The 20,101-nt window shown below is 44.1% G+C and overlaps 1 protein-coding gene across 4 annotated transcripts in view; it reads right to left on the bottom strand.

The window, feature by feature from the left end:
- Window positions 1–19,667, bottom strand: part of CAV1 (caveolin 1) — a 36,061-nt gene extending 16,394 nt beyond the window's left edge. The window contains exons 1-2 of one of the 4 annotated variants that reach the window (XM_004602076.2): window positions 19,337–19,667; window positions 17,709–17,873 (exon numbers count right to left, since the gene is read on the bottom strand). In XM_004602076.2, coding sequence (XP_004602133.1) covers window positions 17,709–17,873; window positions 19,337–19,366 — 195 coding nt within the window. In that variant the 5' untranslated portion in view covers window positions 19,367–19,667. Of the gene's footprint in view, window positions 1–17,708; window positions 17,874–18,434; window positions 18,510–18,603; window positions 18,697–18,838; window positions 18,913–19,336 lie in introns of those variants that run through there. The other 3 variants (XM_055135099.1, XM_055135109.1, XM_055135123.1) reach the window with 3 other exon arrangements.
- Between the last annotated feature and the right edge of the window lie 434 nt (window positions 19,668–20,101).

Here is a 20,101-nt window from a genome sequence, read left to right as displayed (position 1 = left end):
CAACTGTCAGCACTTCTAAAGTCTCAGCATTTTTTAGTTAGCTAGACTTTCCCAAGACCATTGCTCTAACAAAAGTTGCATGTAAAATATGCACTTCTCAGAAATATAGTGCAGCAGGTAAGGTGCATGTCTTTCACGAAACTGGTCCTTGGCACCATATATGGCCCCCTGAGAATCTCCAGGAGTGATCCCTGAGCTCAGAGCCAGGAGTGAGCCCTGAGCATCTCTGTGTGTGGCCCAGAACAAAACAAAACAAAACAAAACAAAACAATAATATGCATGTCTCTGTCATGTGAATTAAGGTAAATTGCTAATTACAAAACATGACAGAAAGTCTGTAGCTAAACTTGGAACTTATTTTCCCATCCATCTTGGAACAAAAAAGAGCTAATTTGCAGTCAAGAGAAATAAAATGGAAGACCACAGAGTTCTGAGCTAGATCAGCAGGGGAAATGAATACCAGCTCTTGATGTTGTTCAATACCAAAAGCTTATTTGTTATATGTCTGCATTCAGCATACCACCTGTTGCTAGCTCAGTGTATCAAAGATTGTTTGTCTATAGGATGAATGGTCAGCGAAAATGATGAAAGTTAAAATTTATGAAGAAGACAATAAAACTATTGTTGTGAGAGGCCCATTCTCTCCACATGGACTTTTTTGTTTGTTTTGTTTGTTGTTTTTGAGCAACACCCAGTGGTAGTCAGAGGTTACTCAGCAATCAGTCCTGATGGTGTTCAGGGGACCATATAGAATGCTGGTGGCCAGACACAGGTTGACTGCATGCAAGAGAAGTAGTACTGTACTATCTCTCCAACTCCTAGACTATTTTTTTTAAGTTTTGGTGCCAAAATCAGTTGTGTTCAGGGTTTATTCTTGGCTCTGTGCTCAAGGATCATTCCCGACAATGCTTGGGAGACCATACGCGATGCCATGGTTAGAGCCAGAGTTGGCTGCACAGAAGGAAACTGCCTTATCTCCTATACGATCCCACAAGAACCTCTACATGGACTCTTATAAGCTTCCAGTCTCTTATCAATATTGACGAACTGGATTAGAATTTTTAGAAATGACTGCTACTTTGAGTTCAACTACATGTTTATTGTAGATGAAGAAGCTACTGTCCTGAGGTTATGATGGGGTCTTCCAAAGCCCAAAGGTAACAGTGAGAGTCAGTATCCAAGAAAGGGATGAAATTCAGATTTCTTGAGGTCAGTTTCCCCATTTTCTCTGAGGAGTGATTGGTATCAGTAAAATACTTCTCCATGACTTGAGTTCTCTTCTTTGAAGGAGGCTCTGGAGAAATAAATGACATTTCCCTGATCCTTTGTCCAGAAGGAAAACAAGGCCTCTTCATCAAATCCATGTCTAGTATGCCTGAGCCATGAACCCAGAGGGGAAATTGGGGATAGTAGTAAAAATATGACATCAGCAGGTCTTAAACCAACCGAACTTCCTCTTGGGGAGAATAAAGAAATGACCAAGAAACGGGAAAAGAGAATTAGGCTTTACAAATGATATGCACTTTCCCTCTCATATAAAGCCTCTTACACAGTTTTACAGAAGAGTTCCAGAAAACATTTATTGTGATGGGAATTCGAGTGACAAATGCTATATTGTAATAATAAAAAAAAAGCTAGGGGATTAATTTTCCTGCTGTGGCATTTATGACACTGAAAGTTTTATCATGATACATAATTTTATGCATAGGAAATTGTAACTGAGAACTTAAACTAGACACAATTCCAACTACAGCTTAGCCTCACCTGCTGAGTCTTAAAAATGTCAGCCTGGGCCAATCAGAAACCAATTCAGTAAGAACTTCAAGGGCTAGGGTGCACAATAATATTTTTAAACATTCCCCAGATGGTTTGTAGCCAGACTAAAATCTCTGGTCTAAAGCCACTCTTTACAGAGTCATGCTCTCTCATGAGTTTGCATCACAATAAGGGTTTCTAGGAGCCGCAGAATTGTGTGACTATGCAACGTGTAGGAGGCAGTGGATGGGCAGGCCTGCCATAAAGATAATGTTTCATAGTGACCTTTCAGTACATACAATGCATGCATTTTGCAGTGCTCTGCTTTCAGATATTTGCCACTTGTATTTACAACCACTGTTTAAAAAGGTCACATCAGCTCTGATTTTTTCCCCAACAAACTGGTATCTTGCTGGACTAGAGGAGAGTGGTCATACTTATGCCTTCTGTTTAATTAGGAGGCTGTATCTACAAGGTTCAGTCCACCAAATTGTGATTGCAGAGCTGAAAAAAGTTGAGAATCACATAGAGAAGGAACTTAACACACAATTGCAAAACAACCTTCATGAGGTACCAACTATAATGCTTTGGAAGTTCTTCTATCATGTAACTTAATACTTGTTTCTAAAACTACATAAATCACTTCCTCCTTTTCCCTGATTCTAGATGAAGATTGTGTCTGAGCAACGTTTTCCTTTTGTTTCATAGTAGCCAGGCAATACAGGAAGACGCCTGTCATCTCACATTCCCTTCTAACACTTTGGTGTTTTGTTTTCTTCCTTTTCTTTTTTTCTCTTTTTTTTTCCCCACCTTTTTCTCCATGCACCTCCTCCCCACCCCAAGGTTTTCTTTGGTATTTTTTGTTTTTGCTTTGAGGGAACTCCCAGAGATACTGCATTCTCCACTAAACCAGGAAGTGGTTCAATACTAGGATCTGTAGCTGTGATGTTACTTGGGCCCTACGATGCCAGGAACACCAAGGTCACTCTAGCTATGCCTTGGGCCTCCAGGGCTACACCTAACAGTTCTCTGAGGCCGTATAGTCCTCGGCATTGAATTGGGTCAGACACATGCCTTGGACTCTCCTCTTGTTTATTGCTAAGTCTTCTCACAAATCATTCCGACAAGGCAAATCTCTACTAATCATGCTGAGGTGAGGAGTGAGTTCTCTTCACCCCTTAATCCTTTCCTTTGCTCTGTCCTAGGTGTCTCTCTACCATCTTTACTTCCCTCAGAAGATCAAAGCAGGGTGCCACCATGCCTCATGGGTCTGAGGCATGGTGGCTTAATTTAAGGGTATGTTTAATATAATTGCTTCTCACCCTGGAGAATTTGGTCTCTTGTAGACTGTGAAACTATTAGAAGTGGTTTCTATATCCATTATATTCACCAAGAATCTTGGTTTTCTACACTGAAGACTCCCCCAAAAGGAGTCACTCTCTACCTCTCTATTGATAGCTTTTTATTTTTCATCTGTATCTTTTTATTTTTAACTTAACATCTGTTTAATTTATAGCATTTAACATAAAATCAGTATGTATTGTTGATTATTTTATTTTTGGTGTCTGTTTGGGGGCCATACTCAGAAGTGCTCAGGAGTTACTCCTGGTTCTACACTCAGGAGTTACTCCTGGTGGTGCTCAGGGGATCATCTGGGATGTTGAGGGTCAAACGCGGGCCAGTTATGTGCAAGGCCAATGCCCTACCTGTTGTACTATTGCTCCACCATCCCACAGTGTTGATCTTATTTTTATGGGTCATTTTTAATTTGTAAAAATTATTATACTATTATTAGAGATATGAACAAAGTCATTTAATAGATGCCATTTGTCAGGTGAGAGCCCTCTTGTTCATTCCAGCCCGTGATAAAATATTAAATGTTCTAAGATTGTGATCTCTGCTACATACTAGTCACATCTAAAATTCACATTCAGCATCCTTTCCTTCTTAGATAGCTGCTTCATCATCTTCCCTAGACTGAACCCTGAATGATACTGATCTAGGCTTGTTGATCCCAATCTTAGCTTCTTGACAGAGAAAATCTGGTGAAATGGCAAGTCTCTATTATATATACATCAGGGGAAATCCACTTCCTGTCACAGAAGATGAGTGCTCTCTGGAAATGAGCTACCATATTTCATTTGGCACAGATGACGATAATGAAATGAATGATGTCTGAGTCTTAGAGACACTGAAATGTTTTGTCTGTGAATTTTTAATAAGAATTTATCTGAGATCTATAAGAGACCACCTCTGAAGTACAAAGAAACTTCTATGTTTTTAGAATATGGATTTACAGGTCATTACTTACCAGCAAGCGAATGTCAGAACTTGCTGTACTTGAACATCTAGATGTAATGAAATGAAAGAGAAGGATGAAGAACCTGGAGAGGTCAGAGATGCTGTCTCACTTTGGTAAGGGAGGTTCTGGATTCTTCTTCATGGCTCTGTCCTAATCTATTATCACCGCTAATGTTTGCTATTATCCAGAAGTAGATGAAGTGTATGTGTGTGTGTGGGGGGGGGAGGATTTGAGTGGAGTCCTTCATCACTTGACAGGGGAGTTATCATGTGGCCTGATATCTACCTCAGCCTTCATGCTTTTGGCCCCAGAGGGCAATGCCAAGGAGCAGTGCTCACATCTCTTGGCCTGCTGGGAATCTGTCTGCCCCGCCTGCCTGATGCTTAGATTAGCCTTATCCTCTAGGCCCCAGGACATTACTCAGGTGGCACAAACTGCAGAATTGAAGACTCAGGAGACATTTGTGTCTTCAAACTGAAGATTAGAATAAAAAAAATGTCTTCAAAATGAGCAAAATCTACCTACTCTAGAGTATTGGCTCTTTATCTTAGTACAAGAGGGTCTATTTTTTTTTATTTCATTATTCATTATTTGGATATGCTTTTTCTAGTAGCATTTTACACTCGAGCAAATCGATGAACAACAGGACAAGAGTGCTATAGTGCTACTATGTAGGAAAGGGGCAACGGAAGACACTCAATTACTAAAAAGAGTTTCATTTTCTTTTTGTCAATTTTGATTTGGCACCTGTTTTCTGATGGCAGATAAAGTGCAGGGCTATGGGGGGGGATGGTTTTGCTCTGAAAGTACATGAAAGGGAGAAGATAGAGAGACAAAAGGGTAGAGAAGGGGGCAATTAGAAGGTCTCATGTGCTCTACAATAAAGACAAAGACAAAATGCAGACAGAGCGAAGGGAAGCAACAGCCCCTTATACTGAACTTGTTCAGAGAAGGCTGCCAGATCCCTTGATTTCTGAGCAAGGCCTAGCATGGATTGCTCCAGTTCTGCCAGGCTGACTGACTTCAGACATGCCCCTGTGTGGCACAGAGAAGATGCTTCTGTAACCTTTGTCCAGTGACCTTTCCATGGAGCGGAGACTGAGAATGGCTCTCACAACTGTCCTTTGAACTAGATGGATAGAGAACCTGAGCCTAATAGTTCGGTGAGTTGATGGTTGTTCACTGCTGGGGACTGTTTAACTCCCTGCTAAAAGGTGTGATGCTGAGGATGAAGTGAAGAAGAAAGATCTTTTGACATAACTCACATAACTGGCAAAAAAATCCCAATGCGTGCAGTTCCATTTCCTTAACACCCCTGGGAATGCTCGTATCCAGAAATGCTATCCTTCCTACTCACCCCACAGAAAAGGCAAACAGCAAAGCCATGATTGACAGAATACTTTAATTGTTCTTCTTGTGTAATGAATGGTGCCTTGTAAAATGCCCTATTAAGTCTGTTCCTTACTTCTGGCATTTGTTTTTTGAGAACAAATATATAATTACTAGGGAGGAAGTCTCTGAGAAATTACTTTCACAATTAGGCAGGCGTTCTCCCAGGAGCAGGAGAAAGGTTTTCTCAGTGTTTTCTGTTTCTTTCACAAGGTATTGGCATACATGTTGCAGACAGCCATTGAACCGGCAAATGAGAGCCTGAAATAAAGTTATTAAATGCAAAGTGCCTGTCGGAACCTGCTCTCTCACCCCAACCCTACCCTCAAATCTAGGCAGAATCAGCCACACCCCAGGGCTTTAGCCAATGTGGGCAATCGATGCTTCAAAGATTCAAGTGATTCAACAAGCAGCTCTGTTTTGACTCACAGGGGACACACTCCCCACTTGTAGTCTTTGGGACTTAACCCTCCGGGTGCTGCTGGGAGATGTGTCACATTTCTTAAAGTCTGGGGTTGGCCATCTATCTGTACACTAGTTCTTCCTCCTTCTTCCCCAAAACCTGTCTGCCTGCCTGGATTTTGGCCAAAGCACTGGAGCACTAATGGTGAAGAACCTGGGTTCTGGGGCCTCACTGTCTGGGTTCAAACTCTGATTATACCACTTCCTCCCTATGGCTAAGCCAGTTTCCTTATCTGCAAATGGATCACTAACATGACAATAATCGTAAAGGGATCAAATGCTAATTATAGCACACTCCTCAAATCACCTGCACCATTTTGTCAGCTGGAGGAAGGACAGGCTGAAGGACAGACCTTTATTTCACTCTCACCTGCATATGTGGTACCCTGCGCTTGGTCCCACTGCACTGAAACTAGCTCAGAAAGTCAGGCAGGATTGAACTCAGGGACCCAGGGCCTCAGGATCTCACCCATGACATGTAAGGCATGTGTTCTACTGGTCAAGTCAATTTTTTGACCAGAATTTTGCTGTCCTACTAGTAGAGTTTATACCGCATCGATAGCCCTTTCTGGACTAAAAGCACCGAAGGGTCACCAGGCCAACAAAGGGGCAAATGCATGGCAGAGCTCAGGGTACCTCTGATCAGACTCCTGGATGTCCCTGGCTCTGTCTCTCATGCTCAGAATATGACAAACACCCTCAGATCTCTGAGTGTTGGCTCTGGGGGTGCAGGGATCCCCTGGAACTCTTTCCTTGCTCATGCTGAACACCTGTGCTGCTTTAGGAACTGTCTGCTGAGAGTCTCTGCTCTGTTCTGGACTGTGATCTTTCTAATTCCATGATCCCACGCATGCTTGTTTACACGTATGCATTCTTTTAAACTCAAAACCCCTTCCATATGAAAGCAGCAAGTTAATGAATACCCAGTCAATGCCTCAGACCAATGATGACATTGGACACAGTTGCATTGTGCAAAGACGTGGATGAGGAGACCTTGGAGTTGACCTCTGCAAATCCCCATCCAGCTCAGAGCTAGGGACAAGATGCCTCATGGCTCTTTCTTTTTCTCTGCTGAATTTCCTTCCAATTTTCTACCTATGTCTTGGGACAAGAAATCAGCACCTATTCCACTATTTATTGTAAATGAGATAATAAAAGTGTGGCTGGTCCCTGCAACAAACATGAGATAATCTGGTGAAATCTTTGAACACAATTTACGCTTTTTACAGAGAATCTAGTAATGTCCATTTGCACTATATGCATTTGTCCTGTTGGACTTAGGCAAGGTTTATATATTGAATGCAGCTTTTCAAAATTTTTCTCTTAATTTGTTATGCGATGCCATATTAAACAGAAACACACACCATCAAAAAGCATTGAAACTGCCTCAAACTAAAAAATACCTAACTCTTAAGTATTTAAGCAGCTAGCAGGCCAAGGGGAAGTTCATTTGTGTCTTTGGGAATAGTATGTACTTCCCGTGCTATAAAATAATAGCCAGCAAAGAGACATGTTTTCAAGACATGTTTTCATGATAACAAAAGCATAATGTATTTTATACCTGAAACATCAACAGTTCCCAGCAGAGGTAAGAAGTATATATCCTCTGCAGGTATAAATCTATTCTATTAATTCCCTTGATACTTACACAGTATATGGGTCATGCAGATTTCCTCAAAATTGAAAATACTTCCCACCCTAAACAATGGCTTGTGTGAAAGCATGCCATTTTAGGTTTCCTGGACCAACTAAAGAATAAAAACTATTTTAGACATTTTAATCTTTGACTGTGTAACTGGCAAAATATGTGATGGATGGATGTCTTTTTCATTAACTCTGTGTTTCAGGGAAAGAAACTGATTATAGAATAGATGAGTATCTAAGTGCTCCTTTTCCAATTTCTGGTCCAGTTTGATGGTACTGATAATGAGAAGGAGAAGGGTAACACTGAGAGTTAAGGAAATAAAGGTAGGACATACTTGGATTATAAAAATATTGCCCATTCTGGTAAAAAAAAAGTAATGTAAATGGGAAGCTGTAGTCTACTCCAAGTATAGAAAACAACAGCAGGTCATTGCCAGCTTATTTGTGACCATTTAATTTTTTCTTTCTAACAAGGACACTTCTTTTTTTTTTTTTCTTTTTGGGTCACACCTGGCCATGCACAGGGGTTACTCCTGGCTCTGCACTCAGGAATTACCCCTGGCCGTGCTCAGGGGACCATATGGGATGCTGGGATTTGAACCTGGGTCGGCCGCGTGCAAGGCAAACGCCCTACCCGCTGTGCTATCGCTCCAGCCCCTAACAAGGACACTTCTAACCAGTATAAAGAATAGTTAGGGCATCAGGGCAAACCACTACTGGATGGCTTATATGAGTCAACCCTAGAACATAAAGGCCATGCCAATCCTAGGTCACCTTGAGGCTGTAAGCTTGCAGTTGGCTCTGAGCCCAAGTGGCCTCAAAGAATGAATGACTATTGAGCAAGTTTGATTTGGGAGTCCTCCACGGTATTTTGAAACACTCAGTCAGGGTTTAACTGGCCCCAATACTCAAGTACTCTTCTAGTGTGGAGAAAAAAATCTAGAACTGTGTATATATATATATATATATACAGTTATATATTATATAATATAAGTTATATATATTATATATATATATATAGTCAGAGTCATCTGTTCTCTTAGGTGGAACCAACCAGGTAGATGCCCTTAAGTTTACTTTATATGCAATTATTTCTAAACCTGACTTCACAGTATAATCATATAGGAAGGGGAGCCTTAAAAAGAAAAAATCCTGAGACCACCACCACTGGATATTCTAATTGAATAGATATGGGATGGGCCCAGGTTTCTATATTTTAAAACTTCCTTCGGTTACTTTGATGTTAAGTTAACTGCAGTTACTTAACTGGGAGAGCTCTTTTGGTTTTTTAACGAGGCGATAAAGATTTAAGAAAGACTAAACATTTTAAATATTCACTAGGAAACTTAGAAGTTAATATTCAATATGGAAAGGGAATATTGGAAAATTGAAGTATTTACCATAATTTAATCACATTTTATAAGGACCAAAACAGGAGTAGATTGTTTAAAAAATGTTTCTTAGTTTTTTGAAGCCTTGTTTACTGACTCAGGAATAATTTGAGACATTATAGATGCGGTGCTGTGTGCTTTTTGTTCTTCTTTTCTATTTTTTCCACTTGAAGGAATCAATTAGTTTTTTTTAAATGTGGATTTACTATATGTTTACAATATTAAAGTGACCTCTTATTGTCTAGTTCTCCCTCTTGAGAACCCGGCAAGCTAACCAGAGTACCCTGCCCTCACAGCATGCCTGGCAAGTTCCCCTGGCATATTCGACATGGCAAAAACAGTAACCATGATGGGTCTCATTCCCCTGACCCTGAAAAAGCCTCCAGTGTGGCACTGTTGGGAAGGACGAGTAAAGAGAGCCTAAAATTTCAGGGCTAGGATGAATGGAGATGTTACTGGCACCCATTCGAGAAAATTGATGAACAATGGGATAACAGTGATACAGTGATACAATATTAAATTCAAGGGCTTTTTTTTCCTCATGAGTTATATTAAATTAAACCCTGAAAAATTACAGAAAAATTTGGTAAGATAATTACAAGTTTGTGAAGGTAACTGCAAAAGAAGCAAAGAGATAGCTACAAACTCTGTGTGCAATGCTCACGATAGGACTTTTATAGTTTATAACCTCAGGGACTTAATAGTAGAGGCATTCTAATCATTTACTGAAAGGTGGATTATGTTTTTTTCTTTGTTTGCTTTTGGGTCATACTCAACAGTTCTCAGGGTGTTTTCCTGCCTTTGCCTTCAGGGGTTCCCTCCTGGCAGGGCTCTGGGGATAATCAGTATATGGTGCTGACGACAAACCTGGGTCAGCCACCTGCAAGACAAGTGCCTTACCTACTGTACTATCACTGTAGCCCCACAAGGTGAATTACTTTTGTAGGGGAGAGTTATCATATAAAAATGACACTTTTTTTTTGCTTTTTGGGTCATACCGGGCAATGCACAGGGGTTACTCCTGGCTCATGCACTCAGAAATTACTTCTGGCGGTGCTCAGAGGACCATATGGGATGCTGGGAATCGAACCCAGGTCAGCCGCGTGCAAAGCGCTCTACCTGCTGTGCTATTGCTCCAGCCCTGACACTCATTCTAAAAAAAAAAAAAAAAGTTAAATTAAAGCAGGGCTGGAGACATGGAGTAGGTATGGCACTTGCCTTGCATTTGGCCAACCTGGTACCCCGCAAGTCCTGAGACCTGTCAGGAGTGATCCCTGAGCACAGAACCAGGAGTAAGCCCTGAGCACTGCCCAACGTGCGACCATCCCCAAAGAAAAGAAATTAAAGTATAGGCACGCAAAGTAGATCACCAAGAATATATTTTTAGGGCTGGTGTTTATTTAAAATTCATTACCCAGACAACTTTGCTCTCCATATGCCTCAGAAACATCTGAGGAAATTTATTTAATGTTTATTAGCCAGGAAAGTTTGCTTTCTTTGAGCCTCAGAAACATCAGAGGAAGAAAAACCTATTGCCCTGAAAGAGATCTCAAAAGCATTAGGGCCATCATGTTTCATGAAAACTGATCTGGCTACTGTATATCTGCATGCCCTTCTTTGCCTGTAAAGTGAAACAAAATATTGTGTCTGTGCATATTTAGGGATTTTAGAGAATAAAGTTATAAGTTTGAAAAATATCTTTTCTTAACTTAGCACAATACTCTTTCTACTCTACTTGGGCACCTCTCAGCACCTAACATGTTAAATTTTATGGGCTGAGGGCTTCTTTTCAGGGGACTCTTAGAACAGAAATATAATAACAAATATTTTTCTCCTGGGTCTATAGCATAATAAGGTTTTACACACACACACACACACACACACACACACATGAGCATGGAAGACAAATGAATGTGTTTCTTGACATAAATCACCTTAAATTACCTTAGTGTGAAAATAGCATCCCTGCCCCTTCCTTACTGCAAAACCAGCTAGGAATATATAAAAGGGCCCAGAGACTCACAGATCAATGCATACAGTTCCGTTTTCCTATGGATCAAGATATTTCTCTGGGCATTTCTTAGAGAGCCTACATTGACACATAGGGTAAACTAAAAAGCAGTTTAACTTGGAATATGAAAGTGTCAGTTATATTTTTTAACTAGAGTGCATAACGAGTGTATAAGTGGGTTTTTTGTTTTTGTTTTGTTTTGTTTTTGTTTTTTTGAAGTACCAAACTTTACAGGCTGGAGCAATAGCACAGCGGGGAGGGCGTTTGCCTTGCACTCGGCCGACCTGGGTTCGATTCCTCCACTCCTCTCGGAGAGCCTGGCAAGCTACTGAGAGTATCTCGATCCCATGGCAGAGCCTGGCAAACTACCCGTGGTGTAGTCGATGTGCCAAAAACAGTAAGAACAAATCTCACAATGGAGACGTTACTGGTGCCTGCTCGAACAAATCGATGAGCAACAGTTGACAGTGACAGTCACAGTGACAGTGACAGTGAACAAACTTTACAGGTGCTGCTTACTATTTCAGCTGTTTTTACTTTAATCTATTTCAAAATCTAGTCAATGATGTTGTTAATCAGAGAGTAACTTACATTATGAACTTTTTCCCAATTTCAGGCATATTTGGTATGTCTTATTTTACATTTTAATAAATAATATAAAATCATATTCAATAACAACCAAAGTTGGGCAACTTTATTAGTGTTCTTGATGACAGGAGATGGAGGGGAAAATCTTTTGTTTCAATAAACATGAAAGATATTTCACTGTTGGTTAAACTTGAATTTGTTTCAGATACTTAAGAACAAACAGTATCCCCCATTTTAGTATTCCTCTTTGTTCAGGAATGTGAGAATAATTTCTCAGCAAATGCAACCATAACTCTTTTACAAACTTTGGATTCTAAATTCCTTGCATGACACATAAGTATAGATCATCATCTTGTGAAACAAATTAGCAAGACTGAGTGCTCTAGGACATTCTGAGCTTTAAAATTGTATTGTCTAGTTATGGGCATATCAAATAAATATCAGGTTAGAGATCACCATCATATTGATATTCATCACCAATGTTCTAGCATGCTTTCTAGTTGATAAGGATAAGACAGATTAGACCTTTATTTTGAAACCCAAATTGATGTTATTGCCACATGTATACCTTTACTTGGTGGCTTAAGAAAATGTTTTACCTGTATATATTTAAGAAGTTGCACTTAAGTTTTAGAATAGAAAGTTTTATATGCATAATTCAATTTTCCAGCACCTCCTCCGAGATGATCTAATTTGTGTTAGAGCTAATCTTAGAGTCATCTCAATTGATTTCTTCCCTCATGACTGTAGTCCATGAGACTCACCTAATCTTGTCTAATCCCATCTATTTAAAATAACTATTTGGACCACAAACATGTGGGAAACATGGATACATTGGTTAATTTATTTAACCCTGAAATGTCTCCTAATGTTAATAAGAGGAACAGGAAGTTAACCTGGTCATCATTATGTTCTCTTAGAACTCTAAACTTGTCATCTTGTACACTTTATTCTAAACTTGTCATTTTGTGCTAGCCCCAGGATCACTCTACACTCAATTTCTCATTTCATGTCTGAATCACTATGTGTTTTCAGTATTCTCTCATTTATACCAGCTGCCCTTCATCAAATCCGGAACCTGAACAGGTCAAGTCATCTTCCAGAAAGCACAACCTTATCATGCCATCCTCATGTTTGAAGTCTTCCTTGCTTCCTTGCTGACATGATGAAATCTAAATTTAGGAGCTATTGACACAGGCCTCCCTCTATTACCTGGCCCCCATCAGTCTTTTCATCCTTAGACCCACTCAGAATTCTGGAATTCCAGTTGAAACAGCCTATGAAATCTCCGGCCTCATACTCTGTGAGAGAAATTCCCATTTCTAGTCTAGCTCATATAAAATCCACGCTGTGCTTTTGTCAGCGATTTGAAGTCCACTGGTTGATGACTCAGCTGCGATTCTATCTCCCTTATGCTCTTTTCCATTCAACTGCAAAGCATCTTTCTCCTCTCACCAGCTGCCCTATGTCTAGTTGGGTCTCCTTCATGTTTAATAGTGCTACCATTTACTCTTCAAAACTTTATTAAGAATCTTTATTAAGAATAAACTATAGGGGCTGGAGTGATAGCATAGCGGGTAGGGCATTTGCCTTGCACGCGGCTGACCCGGGTTCGATTCCCAGCATCCCATATGGTCCCCTGAGCACCGCCAGGGGTAATTCCTGAGTGCAAAGCCAGAAGTGACCCCTGTGCATCGCCAGGTGTGACCCAAAAAGCAAAAAAAAAAAAAAAAAAGAATAAACTATAGGGGCTGGAGCAATAGCACAGTGGGTAAGGCATTTGCCTTGTACTCAGCCAACCCGAGTTCGATTCCCAGCATCCCATATGGTCCAGTGAGCACTGCCAGGAATAATTCCTGAGTGCAAAGCCAGGAGGTAACCCCTGTGCATTTGCCGGTGTGACACAAAAAGCAAAAACAAAAAATAAATAAATATAAGAAAAAAGAATAAATTATAAGAATAAATATAATTATGTATAAATTGTACAGTGCAATGATTTGACATATAGAATGATTATCAATTCAAGATAACTATAGCACCCAGTTTTTAAAGCCCATTTATTGTTCATTTGTTTGGGGACCACACCCAGGAGTGCTCAAACTGCTCCTGGCACTGTGCCTGAGGGTCAGTTCTGATAGTGCGCAGGCGACCACACATTGCAGGGACTGAACTTGGTCTCCCTAAGGAAAATGTGATTTTTTGTTCTTTGAGCTATTTCTCTGATACCTAAACTACTTTTGATTATGCAAGAATATTCAATACTACTCACTTTTGAGTTGTTACATATATTCGATTTCAAAATTATGATGAAATCACATGGGTTAAGGACACTTAATATCTAGCTATGTTCCCTGAGAGTCAAAGCAAAAAAGAGACTAGTCACTATTGACAGTGATTTGAAATTTATATTTTTATGCATCTTGTTTCATTAACACTAATCTTTGCAATTGCTAGTACTTATTTAATAATTCCCCTTTGTGGAGGCCGGGAGATATACAGTAGATAGGGCACTTGTGTACATGTAGCCAACCCAGATTCAATCAGTGCTACCCCACTATAGTCCTCTGAGCCTCACTAGGAATTGTCTCTAAGTGCAAAGCCATGAGTCAGTCCTGAGCACTGTCGGATGTAGCCAAAAAACAAAGACAATTTTTGTTAAAAAAAAAAATAGAATTTCCCTCTGTTAGTATGTGGCATGCCATCTAGCAAATATAAGTTTAATAAATTATTTGACCAATGGCTGATATTGTAGTCAAATTTGAAACTACTTTATCTATAAAATCCAAGTTAGTGCATAATGAACATCTCAATGAAAAGACAAATGTAAGAAGACATCAAAATATCGGAAGGAGAATGAGGGCCAGAAGTTGTGATCATTTTTATTAAAAACTTGGGGGGGGCAAGATGTCTCAAGGTTTATCCCTGACTCAGAGATTACTCCTGTCCAGGCTCAGAAAACCATTTGTGGTGGCAGGGACAGAACGACTATTAACCATGTGCACGGCAAGCGACTTAATCCCTATACTTTCTCTGATCTCTGATTCGTGGAGATTTAAAAAAAATTCTTTTTTGGATAAATGTGGATACAAAGATATGTTGCAATTAACTCAAGTATGATGATAAATCAATTTTATTAGAACTACATTGTATAGTCTATTTATTTTTTATTTTTTTATGTGTTGTGGGCACACCCAGCAGTGCTCAGAGGCGTCTCCTGATTCTGCACTCAGAAATCACTCCTGGTGAGTTTGGGTGACGATATGAGATGGTGCTGGGGAATTGAACCCAGGCCGGCCAAGGACAAGGTAAGTGCTCTAACCACTGTACTATCACACCAAACCCTAAATTGTGTAAGTTTAATTTATGTCATTATCACTAGTGGAATAACTGAAAATGTGCTGCCTTCCTGAAGTCTAAATTCGTGGCATACCAGTTTCCGAGTTTTTTTTTCTGCCCCAAAGGGCTGTTTTATGGGACTAAAAGGGCATGGTGTTGTTTCTCAAATTGTACGCTGGAGTTTCACTCCTCCATCAGGAGCAAGTTTTTCTAAACGTGGCATAGAGAGCTTTCACATTTAGGGAATCTCTGGTCTGCTACTGTCCAGTGACAAATTCTGTGATGCTGGGAACAGTCTTTCTCTCTCTCTGCTCTCCTATGGTTGCCAATAGCTTTCCTCATGTGTGGAGAACTTGAAATGTGGCTAGTGTGACCGAGAAACTAAACTTTAGTTTGAAATTCGTGGCTTGAAATTTAAACAAGCAGCGTGAACAGACAATTTCTTATTGGATTGGGTACAGTGTATAGCAAATTCACTTGATCACCTTCCTTTATCATTGGGTGACATTTTAAGCCGATACATGTTAACTGCAGCTTTGGGTGCTTTTGTTACTTGAAGTAATGTGGTCAAAAGACAAGTTTAGGGAAATTTGTTATGTACCATCATGGTTATTATGCAAAGGATCGTCTCTGTTTCTGTGATTATGTTTAGATGAAGACATTCAGAACTTTGCCTTCCTTTTCCTTACCTACACCAGAGGATCTAGACCTCCTTTCCCTGCAACACTGGCAGGTGATACTTCCGGGGCAGAGTTTGTGCCAGTCATAGGGTCTATCCTTGTACGGTGTTCTCTGAACTCCTCTACAAGCAGCCCAGCTGAGCGAGTGGGTCTACCACATTCTTCAGAAGGTGCTTGTTTTCTGTCTCCTTTAGCTCCCGGTAGCAACTGGGCAGAGTTTGTTTTCCCCAGGACTGCAGGCGCTGGCTCCAACTCTTCCTTAGTTTAGCTTCTTTACTGTCAGGAGCTTCACACTAGCTCTCTGTAATGCTACTTGGTAAACTGTTGTTGCCTCTAAGCCTGTGATGCCATTCTCCGCCTCCCTCATCCCCTCCCCCCCACCTCCCCATCTGTGTTGAAGTCTCTTTTCCCACTGGGACCATCCTCTCTCCCTGTTTAGTCATGCTGTGTGTGGAGACCCACATCCACTCATCTGGTCTCTCTGACTCATCCCGGGAGCTTCTCCTGCTCCGGGAATCCCGCTCACAGGGCAGTGGACGAGCAGGGAGGTGCCAGTGAAACCAGCTCTTTCTGAAACCAGCTGCTTTTCCCTGGCGCCTCTCCTTTTTGTCCCAAAAGACAGAAGAGACCAAAGCCAAAGTGCCTCTTCCCCCCCCCTTAAAGTCATGTCTTCAGTCCACAGTTTCAAACCCGCCTAACTTCCAGTTTGTAAGCCGTGTTTATTGTTGCTGTTGCTTCTAAATATTCCATAATCTGGCTTAGTTGAAGAATCTGCGAATGCTCCAATTTTCCGTTTTCCTCTACCAGCAAGCCAAGAAAGTCCATTCAGACTGTTACATGTTCCTTCCAGTTACAGATTAAAATGTTCCCCTTTTTGAAATATATTATTCATAAGTGCGAATACGGGCTGCACTCTAGAGCAGTGCATCCAATAGACAGGAGACTAGGAGGGTGGCAATTGTTCCTCCGCCTCATCGCTGCTCTCGGGTTGAACAGAATTGGGGTTTCACACTCTAATTTTGAGGCCTCCACTTTCCTTGGCTTTCCAGTCCCTCCAATAAAACCCTCTGCCAAAGATGGCGTAGGCCCATGATTGCCCAATCCCGATGGGTTCAGACAATAAATCCTTCTGACTTGATTTGCTAAGAAGGTTAAAGTTGAATAACATAATGACAATTAAAAACCACAAAGTCAGAACTGTTTGGCAAGTAACCCATTCAATTATTTTTTTTCAATCTCACCAAACACCTCCCAAAATTGTTAAAAAGAACTCCAACCTGTCTTTTTAGCTCAGGGAAGTCTCACCCCAGCAGTGATTAACAAGCAACTTCCCAAACCTACCTAGAGGTACCTATGGGAGAAGTCTAGATGTGCACATTCTTTCTGACTCTGTAAACTTAATTATACACAACTTCATATTCGACGAATTAAAATATATTTTATATGTAACATATATACAAAAGTGTATATGCGGATTATAAATACCGATATATGTTGCATAATACATAAAAAGAAAAAAACCTTTATCTTTAGACAGAATATTTCTATCCGGTGGGGGAATTTTCTATCCAGGGGGGGGGGACTTGTCTTTGACTCTCATGCCCCCGCCCAGCGTCAGACCTGACGAAACCCACTGAATGCTTTCATCCCAGTGTGCTGGAGGACACCACATCTTACAAGACGAACAGCCCAAAGAACGTGGGGCTGTTTCCTACTGAAACTCCAAAAGGTGTCCCATCTAGTAGAGAACTGCAGTTTCTAGGAGGACTGCAAGACCCAAGTTAGGGGCCGGCCAGGAGACAAAGGTTAAGTGCTTGTCTTGCATGCAGATCTGCCGAGAACCCCACCAACCATCCTTGAGTGCAGAACTAGGAATAAGCCCTGAGCATCACTAGGGTGTGGCTCCAAGCCCCAAACACAAACAAACAAAACCTAATAACGAGAGAACAGCGATGTGATCGATCAGATAAGCGCTAGGGCTTGTCCAGCCATCAACGCCCACCCGCCTCCATCCCCGCAACGGTGTGTGGCCAAGTCAGGGCTATACGGGCTGCTGCTTGCCCGACGGGGATTCCAGGCTGTGACAGCGTCCCCCGCGGGGTGGGGTGGGGGTGGGGGTTTCCTTTTCTCGCCGGCCGCCCGGCCCTTACCTTGACCACGTCGTCGTTGAGATGCTTGGGGTCGCGGTTGACCAGGTCGATTTCCTTGGTGTGCGCGTCGTACACTTGCTTCTCGTTCATCTCGTCTGCCATGGCCTTGTTGTTGGGCTTGTAGATGTTGCCCTGTTCCCGGACGGGAACCGTGTAGAGATGTCCCTGCGGAGGGCAGGCGGACCAGGCAAAGGGAGGGTGGGTGGCACGGGCGGCGGGTGGGCGAGGTCGAGAGGAAACACAAGCGCGATGGCCAGTTAGCGGGGCGTTGCGGGGGGCGCGACCTGGCGGCTCTGACCCACCCGGCAAGCTCGGCTGGAGCAGCAGAGGCGCCGCGCACAGCCACCTCCCCGGCGCCGCGAGCTTTTTAACGGGCTGGGAGGAGGACACCACACCCCTCGGTGCCAGGCAGGGAGCGCCGGCCTCGCCCGCCCGCCGCCAGGGGTCACCCCGCCACGCCGAGAGCCGCAGCAGCCCCCGCCCTGCGCACGCCCCGCCGAGACCCCCCGCCGCCCGGGCTCCCCCCTCCGCGCCCCACCTCGGGCTTCCTCTCTCGGCGATAGTCTCCCCCGGGTTTCTCCCGCCCCATCCCCCCGCTCCCCTGCCCCGGCCCTGCACCCCCACCCCCACCCCCACCCCAGCCCCCGGAATGCCTTCCGCCTCCATCCTCAAGGTCCAACTTGAACCCTGGTTGCACCGAGCCAGGCTGCCGCAGCTCCCGCGCACCTGCCGGCGCCCCCTGCCCGTTTCTCGCTCCCCGACGGTCCCGCTGCAACGCTCCCCGGCTCCGTGCGCGACTGCAAGTCCCGCACGCTCCCCTCTCTGGGTCCAAACAGGTGACAGACCCCACCTGTAGCCCTCCCCCCCCCCGCCACTCCCTAGAAGGGCCCCGCACCTGCAGGACTCCCCAGCCTGCCCCGTCGCCCCTCCCAGGCTGCCGGCCCAACCGCGGCGGCGTTTGGTAAATAAAGCGGCTGTACCCCCCACGCCCCCACCCCCCCATTCCTGGCCGTGCCCGAGCCCCGGGAGGCGGTGGGAACGTGTGGCGGTAATTGCGGGGAGGGGAGATCCGCCCCGCTCGCCCCCCTCCTGCCGGGCGCCGAGACGCTGGAAGGGTTCTTGAGCGGGACCTGAGAGCTTTGGAAAGTGCAAACAAGGCGCGCGCCACCGCCCGGGCCGACTGGTCCGGGTGCCTGGCGGGGAGAGGCGGGGACGGTCCCCGGGATTATTGCCGGGGGTTGGTGTAGGGGGCATGACCTCCCACCCTGAGCTTTGCCCTGCACACGAGCCTCCCAGCTTCCAAGGTTCCCCTGGCCCATCCAGAACAGCATCCCCCCCGTCCGATTAGACCCGACGCGGGGACCTGAACCTCCCTGTCCCACGCGCTTGTAATTTAGCGCCCACCTCTCTAGCCCGCCCCGTCCCCTTCCATTCCCCCCCCCCCAAAAAAAAAAACCATCAAACATTCCTGCCGGCTCTTCACCTCCCCGCCCAGGCCCATTCCTCCGCGGTGCCGGCGCGAGATGAGTGCCCCGAAGTGGGGCGAGGACCGAGCAGGAGCGCACCCGGGGGTACTTGCGGCGCGAGCCGGCAGAAGGGCGCACGGGCACGCGGCCACCCAAGCCTACCTCCGAGTCTACGTATTTGCCCCCAGACATGCTGGCCAGTGGCTGGAGGAGGGCTCCGAGGAGATTTCCCTGGGCTGTGATTTAAGGGAACCGAGGAAGGAAGATCTTGTATTGTATGGGGGGGGGGGGGGGAGGCGCTGGCGGGGGGCGGTGGCTGCGAGGGAGCTTCCTGGCCGCCTGCCAAAGGTTTGTTCTGCTGCTCGCTGTTGGCCGGGACGTGCGCGGCGCCGGGTCTAGGCACATCCCCAAGGTTCTGGCAGCAGAGGGCGGGGAGAGCCCGCAGGCCGCGCACAGCGGTGAGAAAGCGTTTCACTAGCGCGAGGCGGCTGGGGCAGAGGTTTGGAACCCGGGGCGATATTTTCCCAGCTACCAACCACCGCGAGGCGTCCTGGGCAGAGCGAATGTTTTTGCAGTGCATCATCCCGGCCAGGGGTGGGGAGTGGAGCCCAGGCGCCTTGCAGAGATGCCCAATAAGGGCACCCTGGCTGCAGAAAGAATTCTGCTCTGTTCTACTTTGGTTCTCCTCGCCTGCGTCCCCTCGCTGTCTCTAAGACACAGCGCTACCTTCGTGTTGGACAAGGAGGGGTCGGAGTGGAGAGGGGGCGCAAGGGATTCAGAAAACACCCTTCTCCACAAACAGCCTGGACGTTTTAGGTGTGTTTCATAACGACACACAGGGCAGGAATCTGTGTGGGTGGGTGAATGATTGTGATGTGCTTATAGAGAATCTCCTTTCTGTCTCGTTGGTGTGGACAGAAACTTAGA

Source organism: Sorex araneus, chromosome 1 (genome assembly GCF_027595985.1).
Source record: "Sorex araneus isolate mSorAra2 chromosome 1, mSorAra2.pri, whole genome shotgun sequence".
Lineage (NCBI taxonomy): Eukaryota > Metazoa > Chordata > Mammalia > Eulipotyphla > Soricidae > Sorex > Sorex araneus.
Note: the sequence above shows the minus strand (reverse complement) of the source record. Positions and strands in the feature narration are given on the sequence as shown.